The sequence below is a fragment of the Nothobranchius furzeri genome, chromosome 1 (assembly GCF_043380555.1).
Source record: "Nothobranchius furzeri strain GRZ-AD chromosome 1, NfurGRZ-RIMD1, whole genome shotgun sequence".
NCBI lineage: Eukaryota > Metazoa > Chordata > Actinopteri > Cyprinodontiformes > Nothobranchiidae > Nothobranchius > Nothobranchius furzeri.
The window spans coordinates 53,300,252-53,319,220 of NC_091741.1; the positions used below are offsets into that span (position 1 = coordinate 53,300,252).

General features: G+C 41.0%; 3 protein-coding genes across 7 annotated transcripts in view; 2 read left to right on the forward strand and 1 right to left on the reverse strand.

The window, feature by feature from the left end:
• LOC107395350 (troponin T, cardiac muscle isoforms) overlaps positions 1–1,645 on the forward strand; it is a 51,108-nt gene extending 49,463 nt beyond the window's left edge. For all 4 annotated transcript variants that reach the window (XM_054739618.2, XM_054739616.2, XM_054739619.2 and 1 more), the window contains one exon: positions 1,516–1,645. In XM_054739618.2, coding sequence (XP_054595593.1) covers positions 1,516–1,555 — 40 coding nt within the window. In that variant the 3' untranslated portion in view covers positions 1,556–1,645. The remainder of the gene's footprint in view (positions 1–1,515) is intronic.
• Positions 1,646–1,955: 310 nt separating this feature from the next.
• Positions 1,956–13,499, reverse strand: LOC107384182 (dynamin-1-like protein). Of its 2 annotated transcripts, XM_015957279.3 has the most exons (19): positions 13,243–13,499; positions 12,714–12,855; positions 10,983–11,029; positions 10,831–10,902; positions 8,854–8,940; positions 8,492–8,654; positions 8,280–8,400; positions 8,029–8,160; positions 5,298–5,504; positions 4,978–5,098; positions 4,745–4,900; positions 4,459–4,548; positions 4,290–4,382; positions 4,149–4,202; positions 3,864–3,935; positions 2,866–2,997; positions 2,682–2,791; positions 2,290–2,449; positions 1,956–2,210 (listed from the first exon to the last, which is right to left on the reverse strand). In XM_015957279.3, the coding sequence occupies exons 1-19, from the start codon at positions 13,342–13,344 to the stop codon at positions 2,154–2,156; spliced, it is 2,118 nt and encodes a 705-aa protein (XP_015812765.1). In that variant the 5' UTR covers positions 13,345–13,499; the 3' UTR covers positions 1,956–2,153. The 2 variants fall into 2 exon arrangements, with proteins under 2 accessions (XP_015812765.1, XP_054595590.1); XM_054739615.2 differs by lacking the exon at positions 3,864–3,935.
• Positions 13,475–18,146, forward strand: stmp1 (short transmembrane mitochondrial protein 1). The gene is made up of 3 exons (XM_015957292.3): positions 13,475–13,720; positions 16,574–16,627; positions 17,289–18,146. The coding sequence occupies exons 1-3, from the start codon at positions 13,706–13,708 to the stop codon at positions 17,361–17,363; spliced, it is 144 nt and encodes a 47-aa protein (XP_015812778.1). The 5' UTR covers positions 13,475–13,705; the 3' UTR covers positions 17,364–18,146.
• Positions 18,147–18,969: the final 823 nt, after the last annotated feature.

The following is an 18,969-nucleotide window of genomic DNA, read 5'->3' on the forward strand; positions in this document are numbered from 1 at the left end:
GTCATATATACATCATGAGTTTAGCATTGTATCATGTGGTTATGTAATGCATAATATACATCATACTATAGTGTGTTTAGCATTGTATCATGTGGTTATGTAATGCATAATATACATCATACTATCGTGTGTAACGTTATTGCAAGTGTTTATGTAACGTCATATATACATCATACTATAGTGTGTTTAGCATTGTATCATGTGGTTATGTAATGCATAATATACATCATACTATAGCACGTAATGTTATAGCATGTGTTTATGTAACGTCATATATACATCATGAGTTTAGCATTGTATCATGTGGTTATGTAATGCATAATATACATCATACTATAGTGTGTTTAACATTGTATCATGTGGTTATGTAATGTATAATATACATCATACTATAGTGTGTTTAACATTGTATCATGTGGTTATGTAATGTATAATATACATCATACTATAGTGTGTTTAACATTGTATCATGTGGTTATGTAATGTATAATATACATCATACTATAGTGTGTTTAACATTGTATCATGTGGTTATGTAATGCATAATATACATCATACTATAGTGTGTTTAACATTGTATCATGTGGTTATGTAATGTATAATATACGTGTGTGTAGCATTGCAGCATGTGTTTATGTAACGTCATATATACATCATGAGTTTAGCATTGTATCATGTGGTTATGTAATGCATAATATACATCATACTATAGTGTGTTTAACATTGTATCATGTGGTTATGTAATGTATAATATACGTGTGTGTAGCATTGCAGCATGTGTTTATGTAACGTCATATATACATCATACTATAGTGTGTTTAGCATTGTATCATGTGGTTATGTAATGCATAATATACATCATACTATAGTGTGTTTAACATTGTATCATGTGGTTATGTAATGTATAATATACATCATACTATAGTGTGTTTATCATTGTATCATGTGGTTATGTAATGTATAATATACATCATACTATAGTGTGTTTAACATTGTATCATGTGGTTATGTAATGCATAATATACATCATACTATAGTGTGTTTAACATTGTATCATGTGGTTATGTAATGTATAATATACGTGTGTGTAGCATTGCAGCATGTGTTTATGTAAGGTCATTTATACATCATGCTATAATGTGTAACATAGCATGTGGTTACGTAGCATCATTTATACATCATATTATAGTGTGTTCAGCATTGTAGCATGTTCATGTAACCTCATTTATACATCATGCTATAGTGTGTGTAACATTGTATCATGTTCATGTATAATATACATCATACTATAGTGTGATAAGCATTGTAGCATGTGTTTATGTAAGGTCATGTTGAAGTTACAACAGAAGCTTATAAAAGTATCTGAGTCTTTATTCAATGTTCACAAGTGATGGATGGGAGAATAGTTCATGCATTTTTGTTATATTTATTGATTTCTTATTGCTAATAACCTTAATTTGACAATGTATGATTATATTTATTTCACTGGTATTATACCTATGTCTAACTCCACAGCACCAAGGGAAGAGGGAAGGCCAAAGGCAGGCTGAGATAGATGGCGGCACCATCATGTTCTCAGAAGAGGAGTCCGAATATGAACAGCAGTGCTGAATTTTCAAATAATAAAGTGCTTTTGTTAAGTGTAGTTGAGATTCTGTGTATTTCAACTCAGGAGACATTGTTTCCTGAGTTTTCAGGGATCCAGACTGAGGCAGGGGAGTGGGAATAAAATCCCTCCATTTATTCCTGGTTTATGAGAACCAAACAGAGCCACAGTGCAACACAAACTTCCTACATAGGCAGCAAATGTAAACTAACAGGAGTTTGTCCACACATTTAAATAACAGTAATAAATTAAAGATCCCGCTGTACACGGTGGTGACAAAAGTGCAAAATGGAAGGGATTAGGGTTCAGTTCTACATCAAAGTAAAATGAGCTCCATAACATTTTTGATATTCTAAAAACGCCTTTAGGGCTGACAGATTCAGTCTGAAACAGATTCAGTGCATCTCTCCAGTGCTTGTAAGCTATCATGATAAACTGTACATTGGAGCAGATTTTTTTTAATGGTTGCAAAAATCAAAAACATCAAGTTGAGACATGATCTGGAGCCTGTGGGCACCACGAGGAGATATCAGATGAGGTTCTTTGTTCACCACAGATGTGTTTCTCTGATCTCAGCAATCACCTGACTGGCTCTCTGCAGCGCCTGTTGACAACAAATAAAAATAAAACGAATAAAAAACACACTGGGAGAAAAACAGAAATACAAGGGGCAAGCTGTTTACCTGCAGCATGTCGGCAGCCTCCTTGCGTCGCTGGGCCATATCCTCCGACTCGGTCAGCAGATCATTGAGGAGACCCGATTTGTACAGCTGGCCGACGAGCTCGCTCTGCAGGCTGTCCTTCACATGGTTGACCAGGAAGTGCATGACCGCCTTTGGCACGCTGAGGCACATGGGGAGGAAACGGAGTGAGAACAAGGTGGTTGTTTCCACCAACATGGGACCCTCACTCAGGCATCGCACTAATAAATCAGAACTACTGGGAGACTTTTTATTGATTTTTTTCTTTGAGACAGAAATTCTGAGTTTTCAAAGTGAAATGCACTCCCACTCCATTTTGCAGATGGGTTTTCCAAAGATAAATGCATTTTCATGCTATTCTATCAGGTCTCTACCTGTCCTGGATGTTTTTCCGCACGATGAGAAAGTAAGACTTGATGAGGCGCTCGATGACCTCACAGTCCCGCTGCTCCCGAGACGACAGCTTCCTCGCAACAGGAACAGGCTGGTGGGGAAAACAAGGGTTTTTAATCTTGTAAAAGCACAAAGATGAATATACGCAGGTCTAGGTTTCGTTACCACATCAAGCAGATTGACTGCTCCTTTGAGAGGACTTTCGTGTCCGGAGCCCGAGGCGTCTTCTCCTTTCTTCAGCATCCCTCTCCAGTTCCCAGTGCTGTCCTGCTCGCCCTGGGATCCTCCCGCTGGGGCCTGAGACGTGGACAACACAAAACCGCTAGCCTGTTAGAACAGCTCCTTCAATCAAAGTCAGATTAGCATCCACAGGGTTCTTACATCTTGGCCGAAATCACACTTTCAAGGTGAGTACTCTAGACGACTTTTCACAGGTGTTTTACTCAAATGTTGATTAAAATCTGCTTTAGGAGAAACAGAAATGTTCATAAACTGGTCCTGGCAGAAGATTCATCTAATGCTTTACATATACGCTGCAGTTTCAGGCTCTTTCACAACCTTGAAAGCCTCTCCAGTAAGAACCCTGCATCCACTACAAAACCACCTTTAGCAGGTTGTTCTCTCTAGTGATGCAGGAGGGAACGGTAGAACCACAGCAGGCGGCATGATTCAACACTAATCAGTAAAGCCATGCTGTGAGAGGAAATTCAGTACAACAAATAAAAACCCACAAAGACGCACCATTTACTGGCCATATGTAAGTGTTTGGACTTTTTTACAGCATCTCATTTGCTCATCGTTGATGCTTCTGATCATTTTGACCCAAATAATTTGTCAACAGTCCTATTCTGACCTTCATTTTGGAATGCCAGGCTGCTTCTATGAAAAGACACATTTAAACAACAGGATTAAGGGTAAACGGAGGTGGGTAACTCGGACATTTCCTGATGTCTAAGAAGAAAATAGAGAGGATTAAAGGAGTTAAGAGGTTAAAAAAAGGAACAAAGGGGCAAACACTGGGTTACACAAGTTAGTTCAAGTCTGCTCAAACTGAGGAGCAAAACAAGAGCAAATGCATGCCAGATCAGCCCATGCACATCCATCTAACCATCCATCCGACCCACAGCCAGCCACAGAGCCAGCAAGCTGCAGCATGTGCCCACCTTGGCACTGTCCATGTCTGCTCCTGATGCAGAGGGTTCACCAGAAACCACAGCCGAGCCTTTGCCAACAGACTAGCAGGAATATGAGAAAAGGGGAAAAAAGAAGGCACTGAGAAGAAATGCGGAGAGACGGAAGAAAGAAAACAGGAGGGCTGGAAGTGGAAAGCTGAGAAGACCCCGAGAGTGAGACAGGACATGGAGGATGAAATTCCTGGGTGGAACCTCGGCGAGGCAATAAAACAGCTGCTTTTATAATAGATTCACGCTTGCTTTAACTGCTTTTACCTTATCTCTAGGAACGGCAGCGGGCAGCTCTCTCATTCTGTTTCTCCTTTGCTCCTGTGAAACAAATAAAAAGCCTGAGTTAATCTAAAAAAATATGAAGAAATTCAAAAGTAGGAAGGGTAATCTGCTGCGAGTTCAGACCTCTATGTTGTTATTCATGACCCCACAAGCGTCTGCAAAGTCTGGATGTTTAGTGTTGATGTATGCAAGCTCAATAGCAACCAGGTTGTGGACCTGCAACAGCAAAACCCAAGTTCAGACTCTAGAAGCTGAAATGAACATGCAGGCCTGTGGAGATGTGGGTAGGTACCATCTCGTTGGTGATGGGCAGCCTCTTCCTCAGCAGGGACGTGACCACTTCAACAATGGCCTCGTGCAGCTTCGGGAATCTCTGCAGCTCCTGCCAGACAAAAGCATGAATGTGGTAGTGTAAGTGTGTGTGTGTGTGTGTGTAAGTGTGTGTGTGTGTGTGTGTGTGTGTGTGTGTGTGTGTGTGTGTGTGTGTGTGTGTGTGTGTGTGTGTGTGTGTGTGTGTGTGTGTGTGTGTGTGTGTGTGTGTGTGTGTGTGTGTGTGTGTGTGTGTGTGCGCGCTGTACCTGTGTGCTGTAGTTGCTGCAGTGCTGGATGATCCTCTGCATCTCCTCGTGGACCAGCTCCACGCAGCGCAGGCTGGGCTCCTCCAGCCGCTTCACCTGCTTCTTCACCAGCAGCTCAAAGGAAACCTCGGGCACGAACAGGGACGGACGTGGGCCCTAGAGCGGGAAGGTGGGGGGTAAAATAAGCTGCATCTGACTGGGTTTTGTTCCTGACACAAAGCAGCTGAACTCACTGTAGCGTTCCTTATGGCTGTTAGGATATCTATAGTGCTGAGTCCTCCCAGAGGATCCACAGACTCCAACGTTCGACCAAAAGTCTCATGGAAAATGTAACAAATTCGGGCTCCACCACACCTGAAAAACACCGGCGGGGGGGATATTAGCTGAGATGTGAACCTGGAGGCCGGCTCCTGTCAGCTCTCCTTTCACAGACGCTGTGCGTGCCTCAACTCACAAGTTGGATCATATTAAATGATGAAACCAGTGCAGCTGTTCTGCTCCCCATCTCTGAGCTGAGCCAACATCGCCACCGTGTGGTCAAGCTGATACTTACAGCTCTGCGGTCTCTATGTATTTGGCAGTGCCCTCGATGGTGTTGCAGTACTCTGTGGCAAATTTAGTGATGAGCTGGAGCAAGGTGGCACTTTGATCCTCTACAGGTTCGCCGTAGCTGCTGAGCAGGGACTGGTACTGAGCTGCCAGGACGTTGATCCGTGTCTTCAGCTCAGGGAGGCAGTCTCGGATGTGATGCATCAGTAACCTGACATTATGACAGGAAAGGGCAGAGCGTGTTAATTTCAGCGACAGACAAATCTCTGATGGCTCCGACTATCGCCTGGACTGCTGACATCACGCTGCCCTGCAGACAGGAAGTTTAAATCCTTCCACAGGTCCGACTTGAAGCTGCTTTCAACACTTTTACAGATATTTCAAGCTGGAAAACAACAGTTTTCATACATTTTATGAAACTATGAATTTGCTCTTGTGGAGAAGAAAACAGCAGGAGACAAAAGTTTAACGAATTCATTAGAGCTACTTCAAACCAGACTAAGTAAACCAAAACATCCCTGGAACAGTGTTATAGAAATTTTATGTTTTATTATTTCTTGATCATTAATCCTATTAACTGAATGTATTACTCTATGCCTGAAAGCATTCTCATTCATTTAGACACACCCACACATTCCTGTAACCATTCACACACACACACACACACACACACACACACACACACACACACACACACACACACACACACACACACACACACACACACACACACACACACCTTCTGTCCCTGTCTTATCTCATGTTATAAATAAACTTGAAGGGCTGACGTTCTTTGCAGTTTAAGCCTCAAACCTTTTGCTTGAGCGTCTGCCCTTTTTGCAAACAGTAACTTGTGTGGTTATTCGTCTCCCTTTTCTCTTCGCTGCAGGTATTAGGTGATTGATAAAATCCTCAACAAACATCTATTTTATTTATTTTTTGCTGCAAAAAATGTAACTTTAGTAGATAATGTTTTAGGTGAAATTTCTTCTGGACTGAGTAAAAACCAAGATCTCCTTGGCTCTATTGAATACGATTATGTTAAAAGAAATGTTTTAAGCTCATAAAAGTGAACATCTCAAGTGTGAAGCACGGCGGTGGTAGCATCATGGGTGAGTCTGGTTCATTTCTAAACGTTTGTTGCAAACAATTTCTCTAGACAACATTCAGGAAGCTAAAGCTCAGGTCTAAGTGTGACCCAAACACAAGAATGAATCCAAGTAAACCAGCAGAATTGCATACCTAACCTGGCAGCCCAAAATATCTGACTTGAGTAAAAATAGTTACTGATAATATTAATAATCATCATCAAACTTATATAGCGCTTTATTAGGACACCCAAAGACGCTTGCGTGAACTCTCACATTCACACACTGCCAGTGATGGTAAGCTACTACGTAGCCACAACCGCCCTGGAGCGGTCTGACAGAGGCGAGGCTGCCATTTGGCGCCGTCAGCCCCTCTGACCACCACCAACACAGGCAAGTTGGGTGAAGTGTCTTGCCCAAGGACACAACAGCAGAATACCTCTGGTGGGAGCTGGAATCAAACCCATGACCCCTCCGATCATGAAGCAACCCGCTCTACCACCTGAACTACCATTGCCCCAATCTACAAAAATCTGTATAAACATCCATCCATCCATCCTCTGAACCCGCTCGTCCACGTAGGGTCGTGGGGGGGGGCTGGTGCCTATCTCCCGCGGTCAATGGGCAATCAGGTGGGGTACACCCTGGACAGAGAGCCAGTCCATCGCAGGGCAACACAGAGACACACAGGACAAACAATCATGCACACACACACACACCTAAGGGCAATTTAGACAGACCAATCAACCTAACAGTCATGTTTTTGGACTGTGGGAGGAAGCCGGAGAACCCGGAGAGAACCCATGCATGCACAGGGAGAACATGCAAACTCCATGCAGAAAGATCCCAGGCTGGGAAGCGAACCCAGGACCTTCTTGCTGCAGGGCAACAGCTCTAACCACTGCACAGCTATCATCTATAAACCTCTAAGAATAAATTATTTTCATCACATTTTCTTTAATACTGTAATAATATTGTATTACTTGAGTTATTACTTATCCAAATGAATGTTAGATGGGGAACACTTTTTATAAAATAAGGGAAGAAAGATGAGCTTAAGGGTTCAGTTCAGCAGGATCAGTGAAATAAAGAGGCCTGAAAGACTTAGAGACGTGGAACACAATATAAAAAGAACTAAAATTGAAGTCATGATAAAAGGAATTTTTTCAATGGATCTGTATCAGATCAGTGAAGCGATCTGATCAGCTATGTTGTAATACGACACCGACTGTCCACTGGGTCGGGGACAGGAGAACAGCTTACCTCAGGCTCTGGAGGTGGGTTCACAGGACAAGATCCATGTTGGATCAGAGATCCATAAAAGGAGTTAACGATCCATAAAAGGAGTTAACGGCAACCGTAAAGTCATAATCATAATGTCTGACTGCAGGAATAACATGAGCAACCCTGTGCAGATAAACTGTCTCCCTACATTGTGATCTGCAACATAAAACAATAACAATGACATTAATGAACGTAATCCAAGTTTTGCAAGTCTGTGATGTAAAGAATGTAAAAAGCAAAATAAAGGAATTCTCTGATATATCAGACAACATTCAATCTAATTTAAGAGGTTTTTATAGTTCTTGAACTCCTGCTGCAAAATAAAAAGCTGTTGTGAGTTGAAGGTTTGGAGGTTGGGGTTACCTGTTGAGGGTTCTGGCCAGGTATTTGGTTCCATTTCTGTTGGCGAGTGACGGGTATTTTTTCTGCAGGAAAGCATACTCATCGCGGATTGCATCAGCCACTGATTTTTTATTATTGATGTCCAGCTGACTCCTACAACATAAACCCAGAAACACTTTAGGTCCTCTCAGTTCAATAAAACAATACATGTGACATAATAACCTTACATTATCTGGTACTATCTGGAGTGCTTTGGTTCTAAAATGACACACCTGTTAACTACACCAATGATGCCCAGTTTGACAGGAATGACTCTGCCCATCAGCACATCCATAGCATCAGTGCCAGCATCCATCAGGTCCAGTTTGGTCACCACAGCCAGCGTCCTCCTGCCTGATGATTCAGTCATCACAGAAGAAAAAGGTCAGAAAAGACAACAAACCCCTTCCAGTCGAGATTGTGAGAGTTAGGGGTTCATTCCCACCGTCGGGGTCCACCTCCCGGGCCACCTTCAGGGCCTCCGAGGTTGCCATGTCTGTGTTGGCTGCCGTCACAGCAAGGATGATGCAGTTTGGGTTGGAGATGTGCTTCAGGATCAGATCCCTGATCTGAATTTCAATATCCTTGGGCTGATCCCCAACAGGCACCTGAGGAGGAGACACATCACGGGATTCTATGGATGAACACCAACAAGACCAGAGAGGACTGGAATGGATGATCAGCTACACAAACATGACAAACACCAGTGTTCAGACAATTCAGGTAAATCTTGGTCCCAATTCTTTTTCTTAATGATTTAAAGACAAGAGTGTAAAACTTCTCTCTGTGCTCGAGGAGATGCATCACCTTAGTGATCCCAGGCAGATCCACCAGTGTGAGGTTGACCACATGAGGAGAAAAGATCTTCAGATGGATCGGATCATCGCTGATTCCCTGCACAGGAACAAGCTTTGCTTTAGGGAATGTCTCAAACGTTTTCAGGACCGGTCCTCATCTGGAAGGATGTAGCTTCAAAGTTCACACGCCTAAACACCACAAGTCTTCACTTTAATGTTTACAGTCAACATGATTCAAGATTGCTGCTGAACAAACACTAAATTGGCTCCAACCCAGTTAATCTGACAGATATTAAAGGGGTATTATGGAAATTTGACAGTCAAAACATGTATAGAAATAATAAATTTCTTCTTCATACATTCTCCTGCAATGCCCTGGTCCTGTAGAATGAGCCCTGGCATTTTTACTGTGATTGCCTGTTTTTCTGAAAAACCACAGAAAAAGAGAGATGCTCGGGTCGAGCAGGCTGCTTCATGCGTGTTCACGCTCAGGCATAGCCCGTAGCATTTGCTATCAGTAGCTTTAGCAGCAGCAGAGAGAGAGGTAGTGCCAACTCAGCGACTTTGTCGCTGTTCCTAACGCCTAGTGACGAACCTAGCTACATTTCTGAGGACCCTTAGCTACTTTCTTCTAGATATTTCCTGCAAATTAGCAACAAAATAGCCATTTTCGCTCCGAACCGTTCTTTGAACGTTGTTTCAGCTGTTATCAGGAATATAAATGTTACAGATGCAAAAGACGTCACTGGTGCTATAGCTCACCTAGTAAGACATCGGACTCTCGTGCAGAAGACCCAAGTTCGATTCTGGATGTGAATAGTTTATTTAGAGTTTATTTTTACATTAATGGTATATTTTTTTACAGTAAGATGCCCAAATTATTATTTGAGACTCGCCGAATGGCATTGAATTCACAGATAAAAAAGATGTGGGTTCAACTTTCATTTTGAAACAATTTTTCAAGCAAGGGAAGGGAATGATCTGAGCATGCAGGAGGACTGACCCATCATAAATCTTTGTCAGCTGTGCTGAAGAGAAAGGTACAGAACCAAATTAATTAATTAGCTGCGCGTTTTCCTGTCCTATTTGCCCAATACATCAGCTGACCAATATATCGGTCTACCTTTAAATGTTACACACATGAAAACACACAATGAAAGGACTACATGCTGTACAGAAAGAAACAACACAAATACAGACTTTTGCTTTTTTAGTTCGAGTCTGGATGTAACATTAAAAACTACAACAAACTGAAATATCAGGATATAAAAAAACAAGGTACCACTTTACAAAAAAGCTCCCCTTATAAGAAATGTTTTTAATCTGTAACATTTCATAAATCATTTCTGACAAGAAAGAGAAAAATGACCTGATTCTTGTCAAAAAGAGACCCAAATTTGTTCACACGTTTATCTCTTCTAGAGTTGCTAAATTAAACACTTCAGACCAAGTTACTAATGTGTAAACCTAATTATTTAACTTACAATATTGTACTTTGCTGTACTTTGCTAGCCTAGTGAACTAGACCAAATTCTTGCTTTGCAAAGTTTTAAATAATACATTTATTTAGTCTGGCTTGCCAGGCTAGTACTTTGCGTTAGAAAAATCTGTCACAAAGAGCATTATTGTAAATGGAAAACTGGTGAAAAACCAGTCAGTTTGTCTCTTTCTCAACATTTTATTACACGGTAAATCCTTATTAATGAATTATAAGTGTTACCATTAATAACATATCTATAAACTATTTCAGTTATTTATAAAGGAGAGCTTTATGTAAAGTGGTACGAAAATGAATAAAGGCAAAAATCTATCTCCTCTGATGATGAATGATCAAGGAGTTTTATCACAAATAATAAAGACTGTGAACATATCAGGGAATATATCTGATCAGATCATATACAGAGATTACAGACTGATAAACAGCTTAATATATATTTCTTCTGCAGGAATGATGCACTACTAATTAGTTATTTAGAAATGTTCTCACCTTGTTGTTTCCTGACACTCGCTCCGTTTCTTGTTCAATTTCCTGCCTTATTTCATCAAAATCGGTGTAGATCTGTGAAAAGCAAAAGGCTACAACTAGAACAAATAGTCAAGATAATAAATAACATCAGTTAGAGGTGTGCTCATTTGGACCTTATTTTTGGTGTGTAGAAACTTGCCCCACTCCTCAGCGTCCCTGCCTGTGGGCAGAATAAAAACCCATGAAGCCACAGATGAAGGTTGGAATTCTGACCAGCAGGAAGAACCAGGAAGTGCTTCAACTCTACGGAGGTCAACCTGAGGAGTCACGCTCGACTAAAGCTGCCGGACATAAAAGGCGTGGCTTTGAGAGAGGGAGAGTGGGCGGGGCTAAAGGATGCTAACATGTTAATTGAATACATAAACACCTGGTCTGTTCATCTCTTTGGTGCGTTTTCACCTGCAGGAGGTTAAAAACAACAACAAATAGATCTTTAAATCAGTGGTCAATCAAGTTCTTGATTTATTATAAATATTTATTTATCATGTTTTATAATCATAAATATAATCGGATCAAGACTAACATTATTTATGTGACATTTGGTGCAGATTGAATTCAATCTGAGGGACTTGCATCAACATTTGGTGTGATGAGACAATCCCTCCCATGTAAAGTCAGTTTTTATTAATCAGAGTTATGAGTGAGACAAGCAGATCCACATTCATGCCTGGTCCCAATACTCACACTGCACCCTACGGTCCTCAGCGAAGGGCACTTGGAGGAAGCGTGCAGTAAGGCTTTGCGTGCATAGTGCACGTGTGTGTAAATAATTGCCGAATAGCTGCTTGTGCTACTTTTTCTTTCTTTATCTTAATATTAACAACTTTTAAACAACTATTATCAAACTAAATTTACATTCATTGCGGTTCACGTTAAATCTTGGTCTCAAACATTCAGAGCATGGTAAATATTAATTTGGGTAAAATAGGAAATTATAAAAATGTGGTTCTAATATTGAAGATTAGATTTTTCCATAAACATTCCAAATGGGTTTTTTTTCCTAATCAGAAGGGGAACACTCCTCTTTTTCATTTTTAACCTTAACATTTTACTGCTGGCTCTGCAGTCTGCAAAACCGCACTGAATGATATTAAACCTAGTGATTAAGTGACTGACATGTCGTGTCTAAAACTTCACACCAGAGTGCAAGGGTAGAATTGTGAGTGTTGGAATTGAGCCTCAGAGGCTTTACTTTTCCTTTTTTGCCTCAGTAGCACTTTAAAAACTCATGCACTCCTCTTGTTGACGCAGAGATGACACTAAGAGAGGAAAATTAAACTTCCCTCATGACATTTATTACAGCTGCTGAAATATTTGGGTGGCCTGACAAGCGGTCTTAGATCTGTGAACATATACAACATGCAGAGCAAATCATTTTGCTTCTGCTACTGTTTGTCTAGATTTCTAGACTAATAATTTGCGACACACGTTTTACATTCACTTCAAACACAAAGACTTCAGCTGCCATTTGTAACTGGCTCATCCCTTGACTCTCATAGTTGCTGCCTCTAGGAAATCAGTAGGGCTGGTGAGTTGGATCCACTGATGCCTCGCAGCAAGAAGGTTGTCGGTACAAATCCCATCTGTAGCCTTTCTGTGCAGAGATTGTAGATTACATGACTTCCTCCCTACAGACCAAATACATGCATATCTGATGGTGATTGGAGAATGAATTGTGCATAGGTGTTAGTGTGTGTAGATGGTTTTTCGTCTCTGTGTGTCCCCTGCCTCTCACCCAATGACTGCTCACCACCAGCGCCCTGCGACCCTTCTGAGGAAAAAGCGGGTGGATGGATGGATAATCAGTGGGCGCTTGATGAGAAAGCCTTGAGAGTTGCACCTACCTCCATCTTCATTTTTCCTGGCATCTCCAGGATCTACGTGGACCAACTGGAGGATGAGAGGTCGTCTGGTTACAACCCCAGTCCCACGGGGCAGCAGATCCCGGCCCACAAGGCTCTCAAGAACAGAACTCTTTCCACTGCTCTGGAGACACAAACAGATCAGAACTTGGTGGAGTGGATGTGACACAGATACCCAAAAGATAACCATAATATTACATTTTCTTTCGAGTTCTGACCTGATTTCAGCTACCAGGAGCTGGTGTGTTTACAGTATAATGTTCACAAATGAAGGTGATTCGATCGATTTAAGTGTTGAAGCTGTTTTGTAACTAACATGCGTTAAGTGTCAAAATGACGCGTTTTAACAGAGCTCCCAAAACCTATGACAACCCCAACTCCAAATACATAATAGAAAATAATATGACATTAATAAATAATTGTTCTAATTAGTGTTTGTTCTACATTATTGCCTATTTAAACAAGGTTATGCAGATACTAGCATGGAGCAGACACAACCAGAGCATTTTACCTGAGTTCCCACCACTGCAATCTGCGGCAACTGGATGATATCCGCCCCCACGGTGTTAAAGACATCCTGGAGCTTATTAATTACGGGGATAAGGGCCTCCATAGTCGCTGCGTTTATAATAAATGAGTTAAAATTGGTCTTTTTCCTGATGCAGCCAAAGTCATTCAATGTCCCACCGGAACCACCATTGCTCTAGCGCTCGTTAGTTGTGAGTTGAAGATTAGATGGGAGTTGTAGTTTATTACAAAGGAGCGACAATCGACATTAGAGGACAAAAGTTAAAGAAAGGACTACATGATCTTAAAATATCGCGAGCGCCACAGTCAGAGTTTCTCGCGCATGCGTGCAGTGCTGATGACGCTGTGTTAGCCAACTGTTTTAATTTTGAAACTACAATTAGTTTAAGCCTTTCTTTACATTTTTTTGCGTGAAAATAGCATTTTGTGGTTTTCTTTAATTCACCATGTTGCAGTTTTTGGTAAGTTGTTTTTATTCATGTTTAACTTCGACATTTATCTAAGATGCTACGGGTATTAGCATTGTGCGCGCTATGTTTTTCCTGCTTGAGCAAAAACTCGAAGGACTACTTATGTACGATGTTGCTGGGTTAAGATGTATGGAAGCCTATTCCCGCCACTCGTAGAAAAAATAATTATCTCATAATTATGACTTGGCTATAATAAGCCACAACGACTACAGGCCTGTAGCCTTAACGACTCTCATTTTGAAGTGCATGGAGAGACTAGTGCTGCAACACATCAAGGCTGCTCTCCCCCTACAGCAGACCCCCTACCAATATGCCTACAGAACCAACAGATCAAAAGATGAGGCCATCTCTACCACCCTCCACACTGTTCTGGTACATGTGGAAGGCTGGTGGACTGGTGTACAGCTAACAACCTGACCCTGAACACCAACAAAACCAAAGAAATCACCATTGCAGCATTGACCCAAGAAGAAAAAAGGTGGAGCACCAGTCAATAAATGGGGAGCAGGTGGAGAGGGTGTCACAGTTCAAGTTCCTGGGCACAGACATATCAGAGCACCTCACATGGACACACAACACCAAATATCTGATAAAGAAAGCACAACAACGACGACTTTTTCCAGAACTGCGCTGCTCTGGGTGGCTGCATGTTGGAGTAGCTGTTGACTATATGTAAGTTTTGCCTTTTCTTGGGCATTTTTTCTTCTAGTTTCTCAAGAAAAACTGTATTTTTTGGACACTTTACTTTTCTGTTTCAGGTGTTGTGAAGCTTGGAGGATTTTTACAGCTATTTTTTAGCTTTTTTCACTTTTTGAGCATTTGTTATGATGCGTAACCATGGCAACAATTCAAAAATACTTTATTAATCCCAGAGGGAAATTGATTGCTGTAGCTCAGAATAATAATAATCACGTCATCTAGGGCTGCTCGATTATGGCAAAAATAATAATCACGATTATGGTGACTGAAATTGAGATCACGATTATTTAGGACGATTTTTCTATTTATGTTGATTTTGTTTTTATTCAGTCATAAAATTGCTCAGGGCACAATCAGGACAAAAATAAGAAACAAGATGATCACTAAAATAACTCCTGATTCCCAGTATAAAAAGACCAATATACTTACAGCTCATAGTTTATGACCCAAGGGCTGTAGACCTTGGTTTAACTCATGAAAGTCTAACCAGTACAGACCCAAATACCAATATCTTGCAAATACTGACAGCGAGAATTATACAGTGGCATTTATAACAAATAAACGCAAATAAATTGATGTTCACAAAATGTTGCATAACATTTATTGTCATGTCAATGTGCTGTAGGAGAGTGCACTAGCACCGTGTCCTCAGAGAGATTAGTTATTATCAGTTATCAGCGTGAGGAACTTATTTCTACCTTATTTATAAACTATTTATTTACAAGTTAATGTAATTGTCCCAACCACAGCTGCACCCCCCACCCCCCAACCCGGTCTCAGCAATCGGGGCAAGCTGTACGTGTGTTTAGCGCGCCGCACGCACACATTTAGCCGTTTTTAGCTGCTCAGGAGTCCGCAGGTGTGGTGTGTGTGTCACTCACTCTGGTTACTCCAACAGGGAACCGGCTCTGAGAGCCGTTTCTTTAGCGACCGACACATCACTGCATCATTCCCTTTCCTAATGTCCTGAAGAACGGTCCGGAGCGCAGGCGGAGTGTTTAGCTAACCTGCAGGAAATGTCGACGACAGTTATCCAGAAAGTAGCTAAGGGTTAACTTACCAGAGATGTTTCTGAGGTGTTCGCCAGGTACTTTTAAGATTTAAAAAGTCAAGAAGGGGGTCTGAAAAGCTGTTAGAAATAGCGTCAAAGTCACCAAGTTGGCAACACTGTGGGAGGAGCGCTTCATTTGCAACTCAGGGCAGCGCAAGTGGGAGGAGCAAATAATCGGCTTGTTTTGTTTTTTATAATCGTTCAAAACTCAGATCGTAATCGTGATTAAAATTCGATTAATTGAGCAGCCCTAACGTCATCAAAGAGTTATTGTATATTACAATGGCTGTTGGCAGGAAGGATCTCCAGTAGCGGTCAGTGTTGCAGCAAAACTGAAGAAGCCTCTGACTGAAGACACACTTCCGTTGTCGGACAGTCTTGTGAAGAGAATGCTCAGGGTTGTCCATAATTTTCTTGATTATCTGGAGAATCCTTCTCTGCATCATCTCCTCCAGTGTTTCCAAAACTGCTGAAACTCTGGCTGAGTCCTTGAAAGGGCTTGGAGTTCCTCCATCTTGTTGGCCAGTGATCTCACATTGCCCTTTATGATCGATGGAAGAGATGGTTTGAATTTCCTCTTTCTCTGTCTCCGTTTTGCTCCCGCTCTGCACCCTCGCTTCTTGCGTTTTAGCTCATTTGGGATTTGTGGCTTCAGTTGAGGTATTATTTCAGCCTTTCCAATGTTAATCAACTGCTTCCGATTGTAAACCAGCTTGTTGCCATGGTTACACATCATAACAAGTGCTCAAAAAGTGAAAAAAGCTAAAAAAAATAGCTGTAAAAATCCTCCAAGCTTCACAGCACCAGAAACAGAAAAGTAAAGTGTCCCAAAAATACCGTTTTTCAAGAGAAACTAGAAGAAAAAATGCCCAAGAAAAGGCTAAACTTACATATCGTCAACAGAGCTACTCCAACATGCATCCACCCAGAGCAGCACAGTTCCGGAAATTATGCGAGCTGTCTTTTGTGAGCGCAAAGGGAATTTTGTTGGACACCTGTGCAATGACAAATAATCTTAAATCTTAAAATAAAGAACAGTGTAAAATGACACTTGGTTAATTGAAATCCTGTTTTTAATAATATGCTCTATTCAGGCTGGCTTCACGTTGGGGAATATTGTGGGGATGTACCTCGCTCAAAATTATGAAGTAAGTATTGTAAAAAATGTTCTTGTGGTGCTCCAAATCGATAGTTTTACAAATTTAACTTTAAAAAAATGTATTAATACTTAATTTTCTGCAATGACATTTATACAGATCTCATAACTTCCAGTGATTTTATTCCACTTTTGAGTTCTCAAAGTGCTTAAAGAGCAAGTCACCCCCAAATAAACTTTTTTTTGCTGATAAACTAAATAAACGAGTTTCTAATCGTGCTGCAGACACGTGTCGTCAATAATTTGGCACTTCAGTGCATCTTAGTTAAAATTTAAATATTCTGCCTAAAACTGGCAGTTGTGCCGTTGTCAGGTAAAAACTCTGCACTGTATTCTAATTTAAATCTTCCACCGCTATTGGCTAAGAGGTATGCTATGATGTCATCTGGTACATTATGATGTCACAATGCTGTCCTGAGCCTGTGTGTGTGTGTATTTGTTAGCAGCTCCGCCCTCTCGGTCTGCCAGGCAACAGCATGCGTTGCATTTTTCAAACATGAAGTGGGAGTGGAGTTAGACTCTGGTAGGGGTTGACTTGCTCTTTAACCATTTACAGATATGTTGGATTTTTTAAAACACAGTTTTAGTTCCCTGCAATTTGCTTGTTATGTCTATCCTGGAGAAAAACTTAAGTCTAAATGTTGTTTTTTTAGGTTCCCAACATAGCCAAGAAAATTGAAGCTTTTAAGAAGGATGTGGAGGCCAAGAAGAAGCCACCGGCTGAGTGAGCGAAGTGAGACGATGTTACAAGATCAAGCTGAGCAGTTTCAACAAGGTTCACATGGTCAAAACAGAATATTTAAACGTATGAATATATAAACAGTGCTTGAAAAAGTGATTGTGTCTTTAGTTTGAAAGTATTTTAACAGGTCAGTTGTGCAAAAAAACTGGATTTAAATTATAATGGGGTCCGTGTGAGTCCAGTTTTGTGGTACAGTGTTTCCATTTTTTATTATACAAAGTGGAATGATCTCAGTGTATAATATTCTCTCATGTTCTTGGAAATGTACTGACGTGTGAGAAAATACTTTTTGCAGCATTCCAACTTGTAACCACCAAAGTCTTTGTCATACTGGCAAACAATTCAGACTTTCAGCTTGCAGTAAAAGTTGCAGGTAATGAAATACAAGATCTTCGCTGCACTGACCTTGTCAGGCTTTATTGGCACATTTTCCCAGCTTGCAATGAAAATTGCTGACAAATGTGTGTTTGAGCTATCAGCACATGTATCTTCAGGTGACAAAACATTTCTGCTTTGTCAGAATTTATCTACTTCATTGTTTTCTCCTTTTTTCCTTTGTGCTCGACCACCCAAAACCAGTTAACTCTAGACAGTCTGCTGCATTATGGCAAGTGTAGTAGAGATTCTCCATGGCTGCAGGAGTGAGGAAGTCCACCTCCTCCTTGCATTCAGTGGGAGATGATGACTTCTTTGATGTTTTTGGTTTCCTGGTGGACTTGGAACGCTTGGATTTCTTGCTGGGCTTTGAATAAATGAAATTTTATTACCATTTGTTTGGTCATTGAACTTGAAACCAGTGAGTCATGTTTGAATTCCTTACCATGGTGACAGCTTTCCGTCTTGATATGAGCGGTTTCCGTCTTGATAGAAGCTATTTTAGGCATCTGTGAGACAATAAATTCATACATGTATGTTTCTACGTACAATGATCAGAAGCAAACTATCAGTTTCGATTTTTCAGATTAAGTTAATTTTACTAGCAGTTTTGGCATTGTTTAAATTCATTGGCAAATTCTATTAGCTGACACTTTGTTTATGCCAGTTGCCATGGAAACAGGTAGAGCTCGTGAGGAAGGCTAGGTGGCTGTGTCGGCGCCTGATGGAAACGCTGCAAATGTTATTAAAAACTCTTTGAAGTCGTCATGTCATTAGGCAAAGTTATCAAACACATTGCCAAAACTTTAATACATTTCAAGAAAGATGACAGCAGGCTGTAAAAATAGCTCGTAATCTCGCAAAGGGCACCTAACTGATGTTACGTCGAAATGTGTTTCTACTTAAACTCATCCAGCCTTTTTCCCTTTCAGAATCTAAACCAAAACTCCGAATTAAAGGGATTAGCTAGAAAATGTATGTCGTTTTTGTCCATTTCAGAACGGAACACCGGTGACACCGTTACCAATAAAACTGCAGGAATCCTTTCGCGTTTCAAACGTATTGACCAGCAGGGGGAGACACAGAGTAAGGCCTCAGAAATGGACCCGTTTCCATCCGCAGCCTGCCATCATTGATTAGTAAATTAGGACCAAACCTGGTGGGTTGACGGCGCGGAAGGAACGAGTGTGTAGACCAGGGTTGTCACACTCCAGTCC